This window comes from Chenopodium quinoa, unplaced genomic scaffold (genome assembly GCF_001683475.1).
Source record: "Chenopodium quinoa cultivar QQ74 unplaced genomic scaffold, ASM168347v1, whole genome shotgun sequence".
In the NCBI taxonomy this organism is placed as follows: Eukaryota; Viridiplantae; Streptophyta; class Magnoliopsida; order Caryophyllales; family Amaranthaceae; genus Chenopodium; species Chenopodium quinoa.
The window spans coordinates 1,938,547-1,958,996 of record NW_018744693.1 but is presented as its reverse complement, the minus strand read 5'-3'; the positions used below and the strand labels follow the sequence as shown (position 1 = coordinate 1,958,996).

The following is a 20,450-nucleotide window of genomic DNA, read 5'->3' as shown; positions in this document are numbered from 1 at the left end:
AGTAAAGTAGCATACAGTCATGTGAGGTCTTGTTAGATTCATTTTGTAAAACACTTTTACAATATCAACTTTTTATATATTTCAATTTTCACTCTTATATAAATATGAATATTTAGGATGCATAATTTCATCTTTGTTGCAATATCAGTGAGACAGAGGAAATATGAAGTAATAAAATTTACAATAAAACTTAATATAACAAAACTTGTTCAAAATATGGTAAAATAATGAGACATAAGATTCTCAGACAACAAATGAGACAATTTATAACGCTAAGGCCCGAATTTAATATAGCATTAGTATACTTTGGGCCAAATTGAATTATATGTAGTATCACACAAACAAACTTAAAAGAACTCTAAAATAAAACGATAATTATGGATCTTGATCTGCATCAGAGTTCCTTGGTGATCACTCCTTCTTGTTCTTGTAACTCTTGGAATAAAAATCCACAAACAAATACAAAAGAGAAGTATTAAACACCACACCAAAACTCCAAGCATATTTAGGACCAGAACATGGGTACTTCACCAAATGATAGTACAGTGCAACTCCTGCGGCGAAAAACCCGAAAATGAACTGTATAATCTGTATATTTGTGACCATCCTCTTCCAACTCGGCCGCACTCCAAGCGAGCACATTAAGTAGTACCCGTACATAACCGTATGGACCGACGCGTTCGTGACTACCCCTAAGGGAAACAACGACTGAGCCGCGTCGATCCAAATGTAGCACATGATCAACACCATTGAATGGTGAAAGACATGGAGAAATGACAGGCGTCTTCGGGTGCTATTCCCGTTTAAGAGAATCAAGAGTGTGTCTGTAAACTCGAGGATTTTGGACAAGTAGAAGACGTAGCCCCAGAAGAAGACGGGGCCACGTGTTGGGGTGTGGTTAGCAGGGAAGCAGAAGATCCAGTCGGGGTTGGGCATTTGGGATAGGGTGGAGAGGCCGCACCCGACGGCCATCAGGAGGGATAGAGAGAAGGAGAAGAGATTGTAGACTATGGAGATGGAGCGGAGGGGTAATGAGACGGGCCGAAACGAGTACCGGGAGAGGAGTAATGTCAAGGAGATGTAGGAAACAACGGTGAGAATGAGGAACTGAAGTGATGCACCATTTGTTGTGCCTGTTTTCCATTCAAAGTTGTGTATTGTTGGGTGATATACTAGCCAGTTTTTGGCTGTTTTTATCACTGTTTCCATTGTTATTTTGATATTTTTTTTGTATGGGGGAAGTTTGATGACTTTAGAGGGAAGAGAATAGAATGTTAATGTTTATGTTGGATGAGTCATTGTAACTTCTAAGATGGTTTCCTTTTATAGAAGAATTGAAAGTCTATGTATCATTTGCTTTGAATTAGTCATAGATTTTGAGTGTGATGGACTAAGGACTATGTCTTAATTGTCTTGAACTTGTTGAAACATTTTCATAATATATTTTAACTTATTATAAACTTATCTCAACTTATATTATAAGAAGAAAAAAAAATGAATCAAATAAACTCTTGGCCACTCTTTTCAAGAATTAATTAAGGTTTAACATTCAATCCTAATTGAATTCAATGAGATAAGTCACCTTGTTGGAAGGGTTCTCTTTGCTTACTTACTTACTTCCAAGAATCTTCTACTCACTATGTTTCCAATTAAAAGCCTCATTTACCTTTTGCAAAAGTTTTCAGGTAGTAAAAGTTTGGTTGTATGTAATGGTGAATATAAAAACAAGGTAGTCAAATTTGGTTGATCGAGAAGAAGTAAATAAAATAGTGTCTCTTTTCATATATGCTAAGATATATTGGGCAAAATGAGTTTTATTGGAAATGGAGGAGCTATATCAACATTATCAACATTCATCCAAGTTATAAAGTTTCAAAATTCTATCGACTTGTAATATTTCTTTGGGAGTATACATATAACTAATTTTTTGTACAAGTATAGTGTGGTACTATATTAACGCTAAAATCACATATTTCTCAAAATTTTAAATGGAGTAGAGAAAATTGAGCATATGACATATGGTACACATACCTTTAAATTTAATTTTGTAGGCTTTAAACCACATTAGTTTTTTCTAGTAAATAGTAATATTCTCTATTTGTAGTGGAATGTTTGGATTAGGTGAAAGGTTAAATTCAAAATGACTTTGAGATAATGTATAATGTGTCTTGCTAAACTCAAAGTCCACTTTTTCTTTGTGCACCAAATGATATAAAGTAACAAAATTTACCTTTGTTTTCATTAGTTAAAAGAATAACTTGTTATTAGCACTAACAAGCTCACTCTATCTCACACAATTTATGATAAAAATTTGCTTCAATTGAAGCTTCATTTTTACACACTCAACTTTAGGCACGCCGCCGGTACACGACCATTTTCAAGATTTTAAGCAACAACTACATTTATTCAAACAAGTAAATATCAAGTATTACTTTTATTTTATTTATTTTAAACTAGATTTCATACATGATATTTGCTAGAAAATGTTGCAACTTTAGCTTTTAGGTTGGAGAGGGTGATAGGTGGCTTGTAGAACCACACAAAATGTTCGACGTAATTTATGACTCTGCTTTGTTCTATATATTTTATTTGTTTTGTATAAGACAAATAAGTTATGTCATAATGAAAATTAATTCTAACATGGTCACAAAATAATTTGTACTCCATCCATCCCCAAAAGTTCAACCATTTTGGTCTAATTTTAATCTCAAAATGATCAACTCATTTGTATTAAAATACCAACCAATTTACAATAATATTTATGCAAAATTAGCTTTCTCACATAAAATTATATTTTTTTCATGTAATTTTATTACTTTCTCTCTCTATTTTTTATAACCCCATGTAAATTTATCTTTCCATTACACTTTTACTTTTTTTGTATTTAACTTTCTTAATACCCGCGAAATCAGTCCAAAAGGGTCATTTTTTCGGAGATGGAGGAAGTTCTATATTAATGAATATTCACATAGGTTCGTACTTCGTATAACATAAGCCTACAAGTGTTTCTACTATATAAATTGAATAAAAAAAGTCTTCATTCCTGCATATTTATTGATCAAAATGCATGCACATAGTCTTCTGTAGTCGCTTAACAAATGACGAGTTCAAATGTTCAGAAATTCAGATAGTATTGAAGTATTTAGGGTCTATTCTAATTGACTGAACTGAACTGGACTGAAATGAGCTGAACTGATTGAACTGAACTTGGCAGTGAACTTAACTTAACTGAATATTTTATGAGAGAAGGAAATTAAGAACTGAATTGAATTGAAAATAATCTGAATAAAATAGTAACTTAGTATTTTAGAGCCGAGTTAGGGAAAATGAACTATGAGATTCTCTCTATTGTTGAATATTTATAATAGTTTAAATAGTACACATGCCAAGGTTGGTAACCTATACTCCATATATGTTATTCAATATTACTCCTACTAAGATTTTTTAATTTTTTAAATGTTAAAATATATGTTGTAAGTTGAAACTAATGTAGGAATTTAGGTACTCTAAGCGCAGTTTTATGAATCATATTTATACGCACCTAAAACAAGATTACATGCATAATCGACAAATTTAATGGCTTGTTAATTATTCATCAATATGTAGATTATTTAACAAAATCTAAAATCATAAGATAGGAAACAACATTCCTAAAAGATAACCTACTATAACCATAAATCCTAAAGATATATTCATTATTACAAATTTTTTTATGCGGCTGGCCACATGGTGCGGCAGGGATTACTTATAGGGTGACACTGGTTTTGTCAGGGGTTACTTGTAGGTGTTACTTGTATTTTGAGGTTACTTGTATGGGTGTTACTGGTTTTGGTCAAGGGTTACTTGTAGGGCGTTACTGGTTTTGTCAGGGGTGACTTGTAGGTGTTACTTGTATCATGAGGTTACTTGTACGGGTGTTACTGGTTTTGGTCATGGGTTACTTGTAGGGTGTTACTTATTTTGTCAGGGGTTACTTGTATTCTAGGATTACTTGTAGGGTGTTATTGGTTTGGTATGGGGATTTGGTTTAGAGTCACTTGTAGGAGTTACTCAAAATACAAGTAACACCTACAAATAACTCATACAAGTAACCCCACGATACAAGTAACCAATACAATTAACCTCATAATACAAGTAACACCCTACAAGTAACCCATACAAGTAACCCCTGCCGCACCATGAGACTTGCCGCACTGAAAAACCTCTGATTCATTGTCAATAAGCAAAATATGTTACACATATATTTTCCATTATGATTTGATCCCATATCTCTAACACCCTCTCGCAATCGATTACTCTGTTTGTCACCTTCATTTTTTTTCCACATTGTTGAAGCCGATCGAGATGCACTAATTTGTGTCTCTGTTGATGTGGCCTTCAATTTTATTAATTTTTTTTTTTTTGAATGATTAGAACATTCATCTTTTCGAACTTGCAAAAAACATTATAACGAGAAAGTTTTTTTTTCTCAAACTCGTCATTCATTTGGTTTTTCCACACTCAAAGCATTTAAAACCCTTGTCTCACGGCACTAGAAGAACCAATATAAACTCTGTCTTCCAGGAGAAGCTATATGTCTTGTACCACAGAGTGCCAAAATTCTTTTTTTTTTAAAAAATCAAATTACAGGTCAAAGCTCAGACAGTCAGACCCTTGTTTTCACCTCGTCAACAAACTCACCAAAAACTTCCTCCCATGATTATATTGGGGCAAGCATCACAAACTACAAACAATATCACGCATGCATGATTCTTTTAAGTATTAAAAAATCTAATACCTCCGTTAAATGTATGTGCAACTTTGGGGTATTATTTGTGAGATATAAATATTTTAAAGTTGCGCATAATATTTAACGGAGGTAGTATATATAATTTTGGCTAAAGGTTCATCCCACCGGTAAGTTTAATATTCTAATCTGCCGGCAGGTGAAATTTTTTTTGCTAACACTCCCAAGATCTAACCCACTCTTGATACCATGGCAAATTTAATAGCTTGTTTATTATTCAATAGGTAGAGCATTTATACAAAATCTAAGATCATAAGATAGGAAATAATATTCCTAAAAGATAAACTACTATAACCATGTATCCTAAAGGTATATTCACTACTAAATATTATTGACTATAAATACTGAAAATATATCACCCATATATTTTACAATATGATTTGATCCCATATCTGTAACAATAACACACAAGAACCACATAATTATACGTTTGAAGCGTGATTTCCACATCACAACTTGATTGACAATTAGGGAGAGAATAAAGCCCTAAGCGTTGCTCGTCTATCGAATGAGTCGTCCACCAATACTAGATTGGTCAGATGAAGGAGAAACACCACGATCACCACCTTTGCGGACAACCGACACCACCATGAACCAACACCACCGTACACCTAGGCAGCGTAAGGAAAGACAGAGAGTGCCTAGAGAGAGTTTGAGAGGGTTGGTCTCATGTTTGCTAACTTGGGTTTTTTAATTAACAGTAAAAATTGTCTTATGAAAAACCTAGACACCTAAGTTTATAATCATATTATAATTAGACTAGAAGCAAAACCCAAAACCCTCTACACTCCTCCCTGTGGCCGACCACCTAGAGGGATGATGTCCAATATGGGTCTCTTCCTCTTATGCTCAATTATTTAGGCTTTTTGTGTGACCTTATAGGACATCAATTTTTGGATGAGGTCGCGCTCAGCCAGCGAATGAACATTTATTTCTGAACATTACATTATAGAAAAATGAACATTTATAATGTAAGAGTAAAATAAAGAGACAATAAAACAGGAAAAAAAAATTGTACATTCAATATCATATACGGAGTAATTGAACATTTCAATTGTAAATAAAAATGAACAAATGTTATTATTTCTTATTCATCAAAAAAAAATTTAAGTTCCAAGTTAAATACCTGGATTTGTTCAATTCTATATAATTTAATACCAATTAAAACAATATGTTTTTTTAATAATGAACAAAATTTTAATGTCTTACAAAGTTATAATATTAATGCATGAACATCCTTTATTATAAAAACAACCCTTTATACAACTGAGCAAGTATAAAAATTTGTATTAACTAAAAAATAAAATGAATATTAATTTTTATAAGAATGAACATTATACGGCATGAAAATGAACATTTATTTAATAAAAATGAATATCATACTGCATGAAAATGAACATTTGATTATTGAAAATTACAAAAATATTGTAAAATATATTCAGTTAGAAAATGTTTATTTTTAATATAGTACTAGGTTAAGTCACGTGCCATGCATGGTAATAATTAAACTTTATAACAAAAATTATAAAGAATGATGTTAATTTAACAATAATTTACCAAAAAAAATATTTGTAACAAAATAATAGTCTTTAATTAAGGATATTGATGGTTAAAGTTGTATCTCGACAAATGTGCAAATCCAACTATAACATATAAAAAAAGGAAGAGTATTATATAATAAAATAATTTTGTTTGGTTGATCTTATAAATGTTATGCATAATTTTTAAGATCTATATAAAGTATGCTACCAAAGTATTTTTTTCTATTTTTAATTAAAATAAATTTTAAGTTAGAGGAAAAAAATTGATAATATTTTAATAATCTTGGATAATGATATACCAAGTATTTCAATGCCTTAATTTTAATCTATGTTACTATATTTGTAACTAAAAGATTCCTAGTATATAAAATATATGTTAAAAAATAATAATAATAAAATTAATTGAGTATGATTGGATTAAATGTGTTGGCAAAATGGAAATAAGTATTATTGTAGGTTATTGGAAGTCATTCAAATTTGGCAAAAAAAAATAAAGAAAGAAAAAAAAAGCGGGAAATTTTTTAATGACATCATAACAAGTGTCACTTTAGGTTCGCTTTTAGTATAGGTTAATTGATTGATATGTTCAATCGATGACCTTAGTCAGTGTTGGCTGAGCGCAACCTCAGCCATTAACTATTGCTTATAAGATCTGTTTAGTTGGATTTTGGTCTATTTAACTAGCCTAAAAATCGTTATCTCTAGCTATGATATGATGTCGAAGAATGTTACTGAATGTACTTGTGGAAATCAATCTAGAGGTAATTAACTAATTACCATGGAGGATTATAATTATAATTTAACTACCTCTAGCTATTAACATCGATGCATTAATTTTTTGTCTTTATATTAAAAAAGTATACTTATTTTGTTAAAAACCAATAATTGATCCTACAAAAGACAACTGACACCCTATCATTTCGATTTATTTTTGTTAGCACTTAACAGTTAACAGTTGACAGAATATGAAAGCCATGAACCACATTGAAATGATAGGGTGCAGGGTGCAACTTCTCTTTAGTCTGGATCATTTTTTACCGGTGTCGACCTCCACCATTGCCGGTTCACTGTGGAATGATGTAATAGGTGCCGTCGTTTAGCATTACTTCACTATCGATCCAACTCATTCACATGCTAGGTATAACATCGTTCTTTTATTTTCTTCCCATTGTTTTTATTTTTTCCTCGAATTTTATATAATTATTGTTTTTACCTTGTCAAGCTCAATAATTTTTTTCCAATTTGGTTGTTCTAAATTATGCCACTAATTGTAATTGCCGATTTTTTTTTAATTTTATTTATGGTTGAGTGGGGCATTTATTTTGAACAGAATTAGGTTGTGAAATATAAAATTGTGATTTGCTAAAAATCAATTTTTTATTGGGGGAATCAGAAATCATGAAATTATTTTTGGGATTCAAATGGAATAGGGTGTTCAATTAGTGAATTGTGTAGCCATGAGCCGTGTAACTATAGCCCACTACCGGGCATGGGTTCATAGTTGTCCATATCACAATATAATTATTATTTTTTTTTTCCTTTTCCTCTTGATCTTCTTCCTCCCTTAAATCCCATTTCCCCACCTCCATGGATAGCTCCCATTGTCGGCCAAACCACCGCCCACCACATCTTCACCTCCGACAGCAAGGAACCCATCCCACCAGCCACCACTTTGTCAAAACCCAGAAACATGCAACCACCTCCATTAGAAATCACCAAAAACCACCCAAAAAAAAAAGAATGAGCAATGCTATGGAGTACTTCCGGCTGATTTTCATGGCCTTCTAACACAGATGCGTTCCTTGTCAGAAACACAAGCTTATGGCTCTAGCCATTAAAAAGGATGAGTTCTATGCTGAAATTGAAGACATTAATTGTTTGTCGGTGCTTAGTTATTATTGATTTGTATAATGTTATTATTAGTTAGTATACTGTTATTATTGGTTTGTATATTGTTATTCTTGATTTGTATATTGTTATTAAGAGGAGAGAGACTACTTTTTCACAGCATGACAAATAGTACGCAAAATTACATTTTTGCCCCTGATATGAGCCCAACGAGTCCATACCTGATTGTGGTCTATCACTACTCCCCCATGAGCCCATGATTACCAAAGTAACCACCTTTTGTGGGGAAATTGAAATCATAATAGAAATCTTGGGATGCACCAATTTCAATTTCTTATTAATTATTTGTGATTGTTTAACATACACACTTTTTGAGTTAATTCTTGGTTTCTAAGTCAATTACTTTGTGTTCTAAATTTTTAAGTATGTTTTGGACTTTTGGTTGCCTTAGAGATGTGCCAGTTTTGGCACTTATTTTTGCTTCGGACATTTTGTGAAAAACTACTTTATAAAGCTTTTTTTTTCTTGTGAGAAACTACCTAATAAAAAATGTTGTAAGAAATTATCTTATAAAAGGGTAATGTTGTAAGAGACTACTCTTGGTCGAAAAGTCACAAAAAAAGTGTTTTATAAGTTAGTTTTTCACAAAATGTCCTTTTGCTGCTTATCTGATCCGTCAATAGCCCATACTTTAACACTTTTTAATAAGACGCCAATTGAATAATTGATAAACGGGCATGGGCCACACCCGTCATAACTGTCCACTTTATACGATTAAGGAAGCCACCTCAAAATCATATGGCGATGAGGGGAGTAGCCCCTTACCCTTATAAAGTTGACACAATTATCTTTCTTTCTTCAATGAGGGATAAACATCCAAATACAAACTCTCACTTATAAAGTTGATCAATGTGAGACAACACATGTACACCACTCACATGTGGGTTTTCTGAGTGGTGTGTGGTGTGTTGTCTCACGAGCTCAGCTCCCCCTCACATGTGATTTGTCCATAATATTGATCCACATCACAACACAACCTAACCTGGCTCTGATACCATGATAAACGGGCTTATGACACACCTGTCACAACTGTCCACTTTATACGGCTAAGGAGGCCACCTCAAAACCATATGATGATGAGGGGAGTAGCCCCTTAACCTTATAAAGTGGACACAATAGTCTTCTTTCTTCAATGTGGGATACACATTTCAATACAAACTCTCACTTATAAACGCAGCCAATGTGGGACAACACACCACTCACATGTGAGTTTTCTCATGAGCTCAACAATAATGAAAAGGTGCAAACGAAGCAAGTAATAAAATACGGAGGGCATATATTACTACGTATTATGGAACCCATGTAAAGTAAATTTGGTGAAAACTACTCTTTTTAAAAAAAAATAAATTAAAAAATTATTATTATTAAACTTAATTCATTTAAATTTTGTCATTTTGTATTGAAAATTGTAGTGTAGTGTATTGGGATAAAAATTCGTGGCGCGCATCGACTATTATTTAATCTTTATAGATTGGATGTACATCCTTCACTTATCATCAATAGATTACTTGGTTATATTCTTCAAATATTGGATGTACAGAGGATAGCACGAGCCCCTCGGGTTACAACGTATGTCGTTTGCCAGTAGTCACCAGATAAGAATGTTAGTTGTTGGCTTGTTGCTAATGCTAGCCAGGGCCAAGTACCAACATGTAAAGTGATTGGAAGAAACATAGTTTTCACTGTACTACATTTACAAAAACAAAAATGTGAAAAGCAATTTTGGTAGATGTAGAACAATAATTTAATTAGCGCCACTCATACAAATTAAACTTGATTGATTTTAAAAGTGATAGGATTAAGTGTGACGTGTGTAAGGATGTCAATGGGACGGGTCGGGGCGGATGTTGGCCTTCCTATCCCAACCTAAAATTTTCATCCCCATCCCCGTCCCCATCCCCGCGGCGGGTCCATTTCTTATTTGATAATGACCAATTCAATCTATATCTATATTTATATATTAAAAAGCGTTCCTAAAACAAAATATATTCTACGTGTCACCTTTTTCAAGTTCGACATGTCAGCAATATGAATGCTTATAACAAGACTTGAACTCAAGATAAACAAGTCTTAAGTTATGAGTTTTACCATCTTAGCCATTTATTAATTGTGTTTTTTTATCCAACAAAATTATAGTTAAGTTAGATAAGTTAATTTGTATCATATTATACTATTGAAAAGTTTGTCAGGAAAAACCTTTTAAAGTAACCTTTTTGTCCAAAAAACCTTTTAAAAATTTTTTGGCCAAAGAAAACCTTTTAATTTTTTTTTGTTCAAGACAACCAAAACTCACTTTCCGACGTTGACTCACCATTCTCCGGCGTTGACCACGTGTTTACAGCATGTGCCACGCACATGACCCCTATTTTCCTAATTACACCCCACTTTGCCTAATTTCACACCATTTTCCCTCTAATTAAACACTCTCTCTCTCTCATACTCTCTGTATTCTATTTCATCTCCTTCTTTCCTCTGTGTTCTCAAATTCTCACGTCATTGTTGGAGTGTAGCAAAATCGAAGCAGTAGAAGGCTTTATCACCAATTTTCGACAACAAGTAAGTGATTAATTTGTGTAACTCTGACTTTTTCGATTCTTGATTGAGAATTAGGATTTTTTTTTCCCTTTTTAATTTTTCTCAATTATGCAGCGACTATGGGTCGAGGAGGTGTTACGAGGTGTGGTTGTGGTTTTCCTTTTGCGAAGAGGACTTCATGGACCCATGATAATCTTGAGAGTAGGAGAGAGAGAGAGAGAGAGAGAGAGAGAGAGAGAGAGAAGGAGAGAGAGTGTTTAATTGGAGGGAAAATTGTGTGAAATTAGGCAAAGTGGGGTGTAATTAGGAAAATAAGGGTCATGTGCGTGGCACATCCTGTAAAACACGTGGTCAACGCCGAAGAATGGTGAGTCAACGCCAGAAAGTGGGTTTTGGCTGTCTTGAACAAAAAAAAAGGTTTTTTTGGACAAAAAGGTCACTTTAAAAGGTTTTTCCTGACAATTTTTCCTATACTATTTGTTTCCATTGAGTTCGACAACTAAAAAATGTTTATAGCAAGACTTAACTCATAACCAACAAGCCTTACCATCTAAACAGTCAAATTTGATTAGCAAATTAAACAAGTACAACTAGCAACCCGGGGCATCGCCCAGGCCACACACTAGTTAATAGTGAAAAAGCTAACTTTTGCTGTGAAGTATTTTAACGCCCAAATTTGGGCAAATTTTTTTGGCGAAATTTGAAGTATTTTGACGCCAATTTTTTTCGTTTTATTCAATCAATCAAATTAAAATTCCATCAAAATAAAATCAAATATCAACTACTACAACGCAAATTACAAAATAGATAAGAAATTCCACAAGATATTGCACAGAAAAAATTTCAAAATTTTTTTTTTCAGAAAAATCAAAGATCAAACTCGAATTAGGGTTTAATATGCGATGTTATTGTTATATAATACATCAGTTTCTTCACCTCAAACTTGGATCCACCAAACCTCGCTCCGTCTTCTTCCTTTCGCCTATTTAGAGAGAAAACAGATAAGCTGGAGGACGAAAAAAAAGAAGCAAACACGGGTGGGCGTGCGAATTGGAGAAGAGAAGGAATAGACAGAAATTGAGAGAAGTGAATAGACCTGGCAAACGGGTCATTCGGGTCGGGTTTGGGTCTGGTCAATTTGGGTCTAGTCAATTTTGGGTCATCAAATATTTGGGTCGAGTTGAGTCAATTCATGTTTCGGGTCAAATTCAGGTCAACACTTCGGGTTAAGTTTGGGTTGGGTCAGTTTGGTTCGAGTTGGGTCAGTTCGGGTCGGGTCAATTTATAGGTACAATTTTCGGGTCAATTTCGGGTCGGGTCAATTTCAAGTCGGATCAATTCGGGTTCAATTCGATGTTGGGGTTTGGTAAGTCCAACTTACCGCGGAAACGACCCCGACCCAAAGAACCACTCGCAATTAATAAAACCATAAAGCATAACAAATAAACATAAAAGGATAGAATCGTAATTTACATTTGACGCGTGCTTCACCCGACCTAATGGGCTCTTACTTGAAAGCTTTAGCTCCGAAAATACCGAGCCTCCAACGGCATCCACCCACAAAGGACGAACACCGACTTTTTAGGTTCGATACCTTGGAATTAGCAAGGTCCGACCAAAACCCGAGTGATCAAATGAGTTCAAAGGTTTTCACAATGGTGATGCCTTTTTCAACTCTCTCTCAAGTGATTTTCCCAATACTCCAACTTGGGTATTTATAGGGAAAACAAGAGAGTGAAAAGGCTCTCCCATCAATGTGGGAGAATTTGATTTTTCCATTTTATTTTAAAGATAAAATAAAATAAATAATCAAACTAGTAATAAATAAACAAGTGGCCCAGCACAAGCGTGCGAGCTGCTTGGCGCTGCTGGCCAGCAAGCCCAGCATAGCTTGTGCGGGCTGCTTGCGCACTCGGCCAGTAATTCGCGCATCAATGATGCGGTCTGCTTGCTAAGTGCTTACGCGCGTTGGCCAGCGCTGCTAGCATGTTGTGCTAGCATTGGTGCATCTAACACGCACCAGCCAGCCTAAGCTTGGCTTGGTGCGCATGCTAGCCACCATGCTATACCAAATGCCCCTAGCACTCGATTTGCTCGGGGCATTCCGATGCTAGGGGTATTTTGGTTTTGTTGATTTATTATTTTCTTGTCTCGTCTTTTATTATTTTGACTCGACTTCCGATGCTCGGTTTCGACGCTCTAAGCTCGAATTTCCGACGTCTAAATATTTAATACTCGGGCGACAAATTAATTTCTTCCGAATTAATTCGTCGAGTCGGTTCGTATATTTGCTAGGGTGCGACCCGAAGGGTTCAGTCAAGATTAAGCTGTAATATTAATTATACATTAATATTACTGATCGGAAGCGGCCTCCACCCTGGCATTCCGATCACTTGACCTTGCTGAATATATTAGCTTTCTAATAATTCTGAACCCGCTATCAAAATAATACACTTGTTCGAAGGACACCATTCCTTTCAATCTCCCACTTGTCCTTCCGGACAAGTGCGCATTTAGTGTACAACCTTTTTCCTATGTCTCTTAATGTCTCTTCATGAACTATAAGGTAAGATTATTATGTCATCCTTATTACGTCCAGAAGTGTTTCTCAATTCCAAGTCCGACTGTCAATAAACAGATGATTTCTAAAATCCATCCGAGCACGGCCATGCATTTTACAGTCTCGCTCTACGAGAGGCCTTCTCTACAACAAAGACATCTTCCCTATTTTAGTAGGGGGGCATTTCCAGTCTTGTAATGTAGCTCCTCTTACTGAGAGTACCTAGCCGCCCGAGTGTTGCTGTTATAATCCCCTATTACGGCAAACGTTTGACAACATCAAAACGAAATAATACTCAAACAAGAGAACTCACAATACTCATGGTCAAGGAAACAGGTTCCGTTAGCCATAATGAGAAGTATACTTATGACGATTTTTAATCTCTTAAAGTATTCTCATAGGTCGATCCAGTATGGTTCTAAACCAATACCTATGCAAATGATTTATGACAGTCATGTCCTCGTAGCAAAGGAAACAGTGCTATAAATCAAACTACACACTAATTTCAATTGGTCATTAATCGTCCATCGTTTAAATGACCTCGATTAGGGATAATTTTCGATTATAATATTCAATGTTCACTTAATAGGTATTTCCTTATCAAGACTGGTCTTGATACCCTATTTTGAATATTCCAATAATCGAATGGACTCATTATTTAATCCTAAACCACAATTAAATAGCAAACGAAGTAATAAAATATTGCATGAAATTTATATTACTCCAAAACTTGAATGATTTTTCTTAGTGTCTTACATTAAATGTTCAAAATTTAACTAAAACACTAAACAGGGAAATCAAAGCCAATCTCCTACATGCCTGATTCCCATACATGCCTGATTCCCATTGCCTCAACGTGCTTGTTGTGCATCACTTGAGGCAAAGGCTTAGTAAGTGGGTCGGCTACGTTTTCATCCGCTCCAACTTTGCAAATTCTGATTTCACCATCTGATTTCCATTCTCGAATCATGTGAAACCGCCGTTTGACATGTTTGACTTTCTAATGTTCCCTTGGCTCTCTGGCCTGAGCAATAGCTCCATTGTTGTCACAATAGAGGGCTATTGAACCCTTTATGGAGGGTACAACATCAAGTTCACCAATGAACTTACGAATCCAAACAGCCTCCTTAGCTGCTTCAGCAGCTGCTAAGTATGCACTCGGCTTCAGTCGTAGAATCTGCAGTTGTACTCTGCTTGGCACTCTTCCAACTGAACGCTCCTCCATTCAGAAAGAAAACATCTCCAGATTGTGATTTGAAATCGTCTCTATCTGTCTAGAAACTTCCGTCGGTATAACCTTCAACAACTAATTCTTTTGAACCACCATATACCAGGAATTTATCCTTGTTCCTTTTTAGGTACTTTAGGATATTCTTGGCCGCAGCCCAATGGGCCTCTCCTTGATCTGATTGGGATCGGCTCGTAGCACTCAAGGCATACGATACATCTGGCCTAGTACATATCATGGCATACATGATTGATCCAATAAGCAAAGCATATGGAATCAAATTCATTCTTTCCCGCTCATCAGGTTTCTGTGGAAACTGCTTCTTGCTCAGGGTTATGCCATGTGACATTGGCAGGTGACCTCTTTTGGCCCCTTCTATGCCAAATCGAGCAAGTACCTTATCAATATAAGTACTTTGACTCAATCTAATCATCCTTTTTGATCTATCCCTATAGATCTTGATGCCTAGTATGTACTGAGCCTCTCCTAAGTCTTTCATTGAGAAACATTTTCCAAGCCAGTCCTTTACAGACTCTAACAACGAAATGTTGTTTCCAATGAGCAATATGTCATCGACATATAAGACTAAGAAGGCGATGTCACTCCCACTGACCTTCTTGTAAACACAAGATTCATCTGGATTCTTGATAAAACCAAACTTACCGATGGCTTCATTGAATCGCAGATTCCAACTTCTGCTAGCTTGCTTTAGTCCATAAATGGACTTCTTAAGCTTACAAACCTTCCCAGCATTGTTTTGGTCGACAAAACCTTCTGGTTGTGTCATGTACACAGTTTATTCCAAAATACCATTTAAGAAGGCGGTTTTTACGTCCATCTGCCATATTTCGTAGTTATAATATGCAGCAATCGCTAGGAGGATCCGAACGGATTTAAGCATTGCGATTGGTGAAAAGGTTTCATCGTAATCAATACCATGAACTTGTCTATAACCTTTTGCCGCCAATCTAGCTTTGTAAATGCATACATTTCCATCTTTATCGGTTTTCATCTTGAAAATCCACTTACATCTGATAGGTGTATAACCTTCGGGTAAGTCAACCAAGTCCCAAAATTGATTTTCAAACATGGAATCCATTTCAGATCTCATGGCCTCATGCCATTTAGCAGAGTCGGTGCTTGCCATCGCTTGCTTGTAGGTTGCCGGTTCATCTCCATCCATAATCAGGATGTCCTCTGATATCTCGTTTAATACTATACCAAGATATCTATCAGGTTGAGATCTCAGCCTCTAAGACCTACGTAGGGTAATGGATTAAGCATTTGCATTGTTGGTTTGACTTTGCACATTTTGATCATTTTGACATGCGTCAATAGATGTTGTTTGACTGTCATTCTGATTTTGTTGCTCATCCTCACGAACTTCGTCAAGTTCGATTTTCCTCCCACTTGTCATTTTGGAAAGGTTTTCCTTCTCCAAAAAGACAGCATCGCGAGCAACAAACACTTTGTTCTCCGATTTGTTGTAGAAGTAATACCCTTTGGTTTCTTTTGGGTAGCCCACAAAGTAAACCTTGTCAGATTTGGGATGAAGTTTGTCAGAAATCAATTTCTTGACATATGCTTCGCATCCCCATATCTTTAGAAAAGACAACCTAGGAGGTTTCTTTTTCCATAGCTCATATGGAGTCTTTTCTACAGCTTTTGATGGTGCACGGTTCAGTGTTAGTGCCGTAGTTGGAAGTGCGTGTCCCCAGAAAGAGATAGGAAGATCACTAAGACCCATTGTTGATCGTACCATGTCCAACAAGGTTCGATTTCTCCTTTCGGATACTCCGTTCCATTGTGGAGTTCCTGGAGGTGTCAATTCTAAAAGTATACCTTTTTCTTTCAGATGGTCATCGAATTCTTGGCTCAAGTATTCACCACCTCGATCCGATTGAAGGGATTTGATTTTCTTGCCAAGCCGATTTTCAACTTCACTCTGAAATTCTTTGAACTTTTCAAATGATTCAGATTTATGTGACATTAGGTAGACATAACCATATCTACTATAGTCGTCTATGAAGGTGATAAAATATCGGTGTCCATTTCTTGTGGTTGAGCTCATTGGTCCACACACATCAGTGTGTATTAGACCTAATAAGTCTCCTGCCCTTTCTCCTAGCTTGAAGAATGGCTGCTTAATCATCTTTCCTAATAAACATCCCTCGCAATTCTCAAACGATTCTAAATCGAAAGAGTCAAGAACACCTTCTTGTAGAAGTCTCTTGATGTGTTTGATGTTAATGTGGCCAAGACGACAATGCCACAAGTAAGTTTGGTTTGACTCCATGGTCTTAGCTCTTTTGGTAGTATTATTCACATTATAAACTTGTTTGTCCAGATCAAGCACATAAAGACCATTTTCAGAAGAACATTATCGAGATAGAACGAACATTCATTGTCTTTTACTCGAAATTCAAAACCCTTGGCGTCCAACGCCGAAATTGAAATGATGTTTTTGGTAATGTTGGGAACATAATAAACGTTATCTAGTTCCAAAACAAGCCCGGTGGGCAAAGACAAACTGAGAGTTCCTACGGATACGACAGTAATTTCAGCTCCATTGCCGACCCAGAGTTCAACCTCTCCCTTCTCTAGCCTTCTAGCGTTCCTTAGTCCCTGAGAATTGTCACAAAGGTGTGAGCCACATCCGGTATCTAATACCCATGATGCTAAGCTAGTGAAGTTAAAGTCTATAACGAATATACTTGATTCAGAAGCAACGGCTTCGTTCTTCTTATCTTCCTTGAACTTGAGGCAATTTCTCTTCCAATGTCCCTTCTTCTCATAGTAGAAGCATTCAGAGTCAGATTTAGAATATGCTACCTTCTTCTCTTTGTTATCCTTGGTAGCTTTAGGCTTAGGCGGAAAGTTTTTCCTCTTGCCCTTCCCCTTAAAGCCTTTCTTCTTTTCGCCTGAGAATTTGAACGGCTTGCCCTTTTTTTTATCACGAGCATATCATGCTTCCCCTCATCCTTGAGCGTTTGCTCTGCTTGCTTCAACATACCATGAAGCTCGGTGAGGGTTTTCTCCATGTTGTGCATGTTATAGTTCATCTTGAATTGATCATAGCCTTTGTGCAACGAGTGGAGAATGATGTCAATTGCCATCTCGGTTGAATACCCTGCATCAAGCCTTCCCATGTTCTCAAACAATCCTATCATTTTGAGTACATGTGGGATGACTGGCTCTCCTTTCTTGAGTTTGCTCTCAAGGATCTGCCTGTGCGTTTCAAACCTTTCAGTTTGGGCCTGCTCTTGAAACATATTCTGTAATTCAAATTTGATCTCAAAAGTTGTCTCCTTCTCAAAGAAAGTCTTTTGAAGCTCTGGAGACATTGTGGCCAACATGATGCATTTGACATCTCGATTGGCACTTTGCCATTGATTTAGGGCAGCCTGAGTCACCTCCTCATTGGGAGCCTCGGGCATTTCCTCATCAAGGACATATTCCTTTTGCTCTTGCATGAGAACAATTCGCAAGTTCCTTTGCCACTCAACTTCTCCTTGTCGAGAATTGAGCGTAATGAAAATTGGTTGTTTGAGTTATTTGAAGACATGATTCTACAATTGAAAGAATTTGTAATGAAAAACCATTCATGAAATTTAAATAAGATTGAATTCATGCATTTTAATCAAACTTATTTAAAACGTCTTATTCACACATTTAAAGTTGTCCCCAATTTGGTGAGAATAAGTCGATTCCAAGATCCGAAGAAAAAAAGAGTGGTTAAGCATGCTTTGGCTTGTCTTAACACTCAATCTCCTAAGGTAAGAAACGCTTTGCTAATGGCTCCAAGCCATTCTTGGTTGAATAAATCGTCGCATCTGATTCTCTCTCAACAATTTATTCACTTTGCCAAGACATGTTAGGACTCCATCACTCAAATCGTTGAGTACAACCAAAACAAACTTTCATACCTGGTATGCCTTACTTCCTAGGAGAGGTAGTGATGCCTCGCTTTGGCGTAGCCCACCATTACCCTCGTTCGGCCGGTAAGTGTTGTTTTGGAATGACAAGTTTTTACTCAATATTTAGGGACCTAGGGTTTCTATGTTGGTTGATTTAAATGAACTTAATTAATCATCACAACATTCGAAATCCTAAACATGCATCTAACATATAATTCATATACATAAACATATATATATCGAAAAACATAAATATATATGCATTTGGAAACTAGCATGACCCCTTGAGATCTTCAAATCTTCAAAAGGTCTTCATTTGCAACTTCATGGCTACGTCTTCCAAGAAACTCCATCTTCAAGACTTGACCATAATTAAATGCAACTACTAGTGTCTACGATTAGGACTAATCTAAATATTAAGGTACAAAAATACTCAACGGTACACAGACCGTATTTAGATTTACAAAAATACATCACGGATCGCAATTCGTATTTTCTATCCTAATCGGGCCCCACTAGTTGCCATTTCATAAAACCTGTGAGAGAATATACATTCCATTCATCCATTCACTATTTGTGAATGGCCCATGCATTTTACAACGGTAAACAAGTAACAATACAAAAAACACACGTGAACTAGTAGCTAATCTATGTGGTTAATCCAATTAACACACCTAATTAAAACTAGTCAAAGTTGTTTTAACCGATTATGTAAATAAGCACAATTTAATATTTGAAACTCCCACTAAATTCCGCATCCAACTTAATTAATCCAATTAATTAAGCCGGTAATTCCCAAAATTTGTCAAAATATATTTTTCCAATGCCGCTCAAAACCGAGGCCTAGCCTCCAAAATTTATTAAAATAATTGAAACAAATTAGATTAATAAAATAATTAAAACTACAATTTTTAAGCAAAAATACGTAGTCCAAAATGTCTAAGTGCTAGCACTAAGACACGTAGTGCTCACATTTCGCACAACCGTTAGATGCTCAATGAACGTGGGAGTGGGCCCGATGTCGCTAAGCGTTACACCGCCCACATCAGCGAACTTTCACACATCAAAAACGTGGCCCTTGATGGCCATGTTGAACGAATTCATTGCACTACATTGCTTCGCGAGCAACGTCTACGCATACCCCTAATTAAACAATGCATGCACCAAGTCCAAACGATACACCATGTGCTCGTGCCCCGCATCACCGCGCCAAAGCAGCCCCAAGTGCACGCAACACAACACACACGCACGCACGCACATGGCAGCGTGCTGCTGCTGTGCAACGCTGCTTGTGCTGCTGCTGCTTGCGGCCCCACGCACCAACCACGCAATGGCTGCACGCACAGGGCACGGCAGCCCCTTGGCAGCCACATGCGGGCTGCTGTGCAGCCCGGCTAGCCAAGGGCGCTCATAACTTGTTTTGCGTGCCATTAGCCTCAGGATTTGATCCCCAAAATTTTTGCGTGACTTTCGAAATTAATTCTAAATTAATTTTAGAACTAATTTAATGAGAAAATTAAAATTTAAACAAGTCTAACTCAAATAAAATTTTAAAGTGCATGCAACCAAAATAATTCCCCAAAACCATTCTTTAATTAAATTGATTTAACTTGGTGCAACAAAAATAATAGGAAAATATTAATTTAATTAATTTAAATTAACTTTGAGTTTTGACAAAATAAGAGAAAGTTGGAAAAATGAACATAAACTCAATAAAGATTCCAACTTTAATACTTGTGAATCCTTGAAAAATTATATCTTCCAATATGAAGATAAACAATTTTTCTATCACAAAGTTTCAAACTTTATGATTCCAATCAACTAAAAAAATGATTAAATCAATAAAGTTTAACAAAAATTCATGGAATTTAGTAATATAAAACCATTTTCAGAACACATTTTCCACCCAAAATTCACTTTTTTGGGTCGAAATCTGGGTTCGGGGCTGAAGGTAGCTTAAATACGAGGTTAAAAT

General features: G+C 35.9%; 1 protein-coding gene across 1 annotated transcript; it reads right to left on the bottom strand.

Moving 5' to 3' along the window:
• Nucleotides 1–148: 148 nt before the first annotated feature.
• On the bottom strand, nucleotides 149–1,419 carry LOC110702533 (putative elongation of fatty acids protein DDB_G0272012). Its single transcript, XM_021880253.1, has one exon. It carries the CDS (start codon nucleotides 1,207–1,209, stop codon nucleotides 412–414), a length of 798 nt encoding a protein of 265 aa, XP_021735945.1. The 5' UTR covers nucleotides 1,210–1,419; the 3' UTR covers nucleotides 149–411.
• Between the last annotated feature and the right edge of the window lie 19,031 nt (nucleotides 1,420–20,450).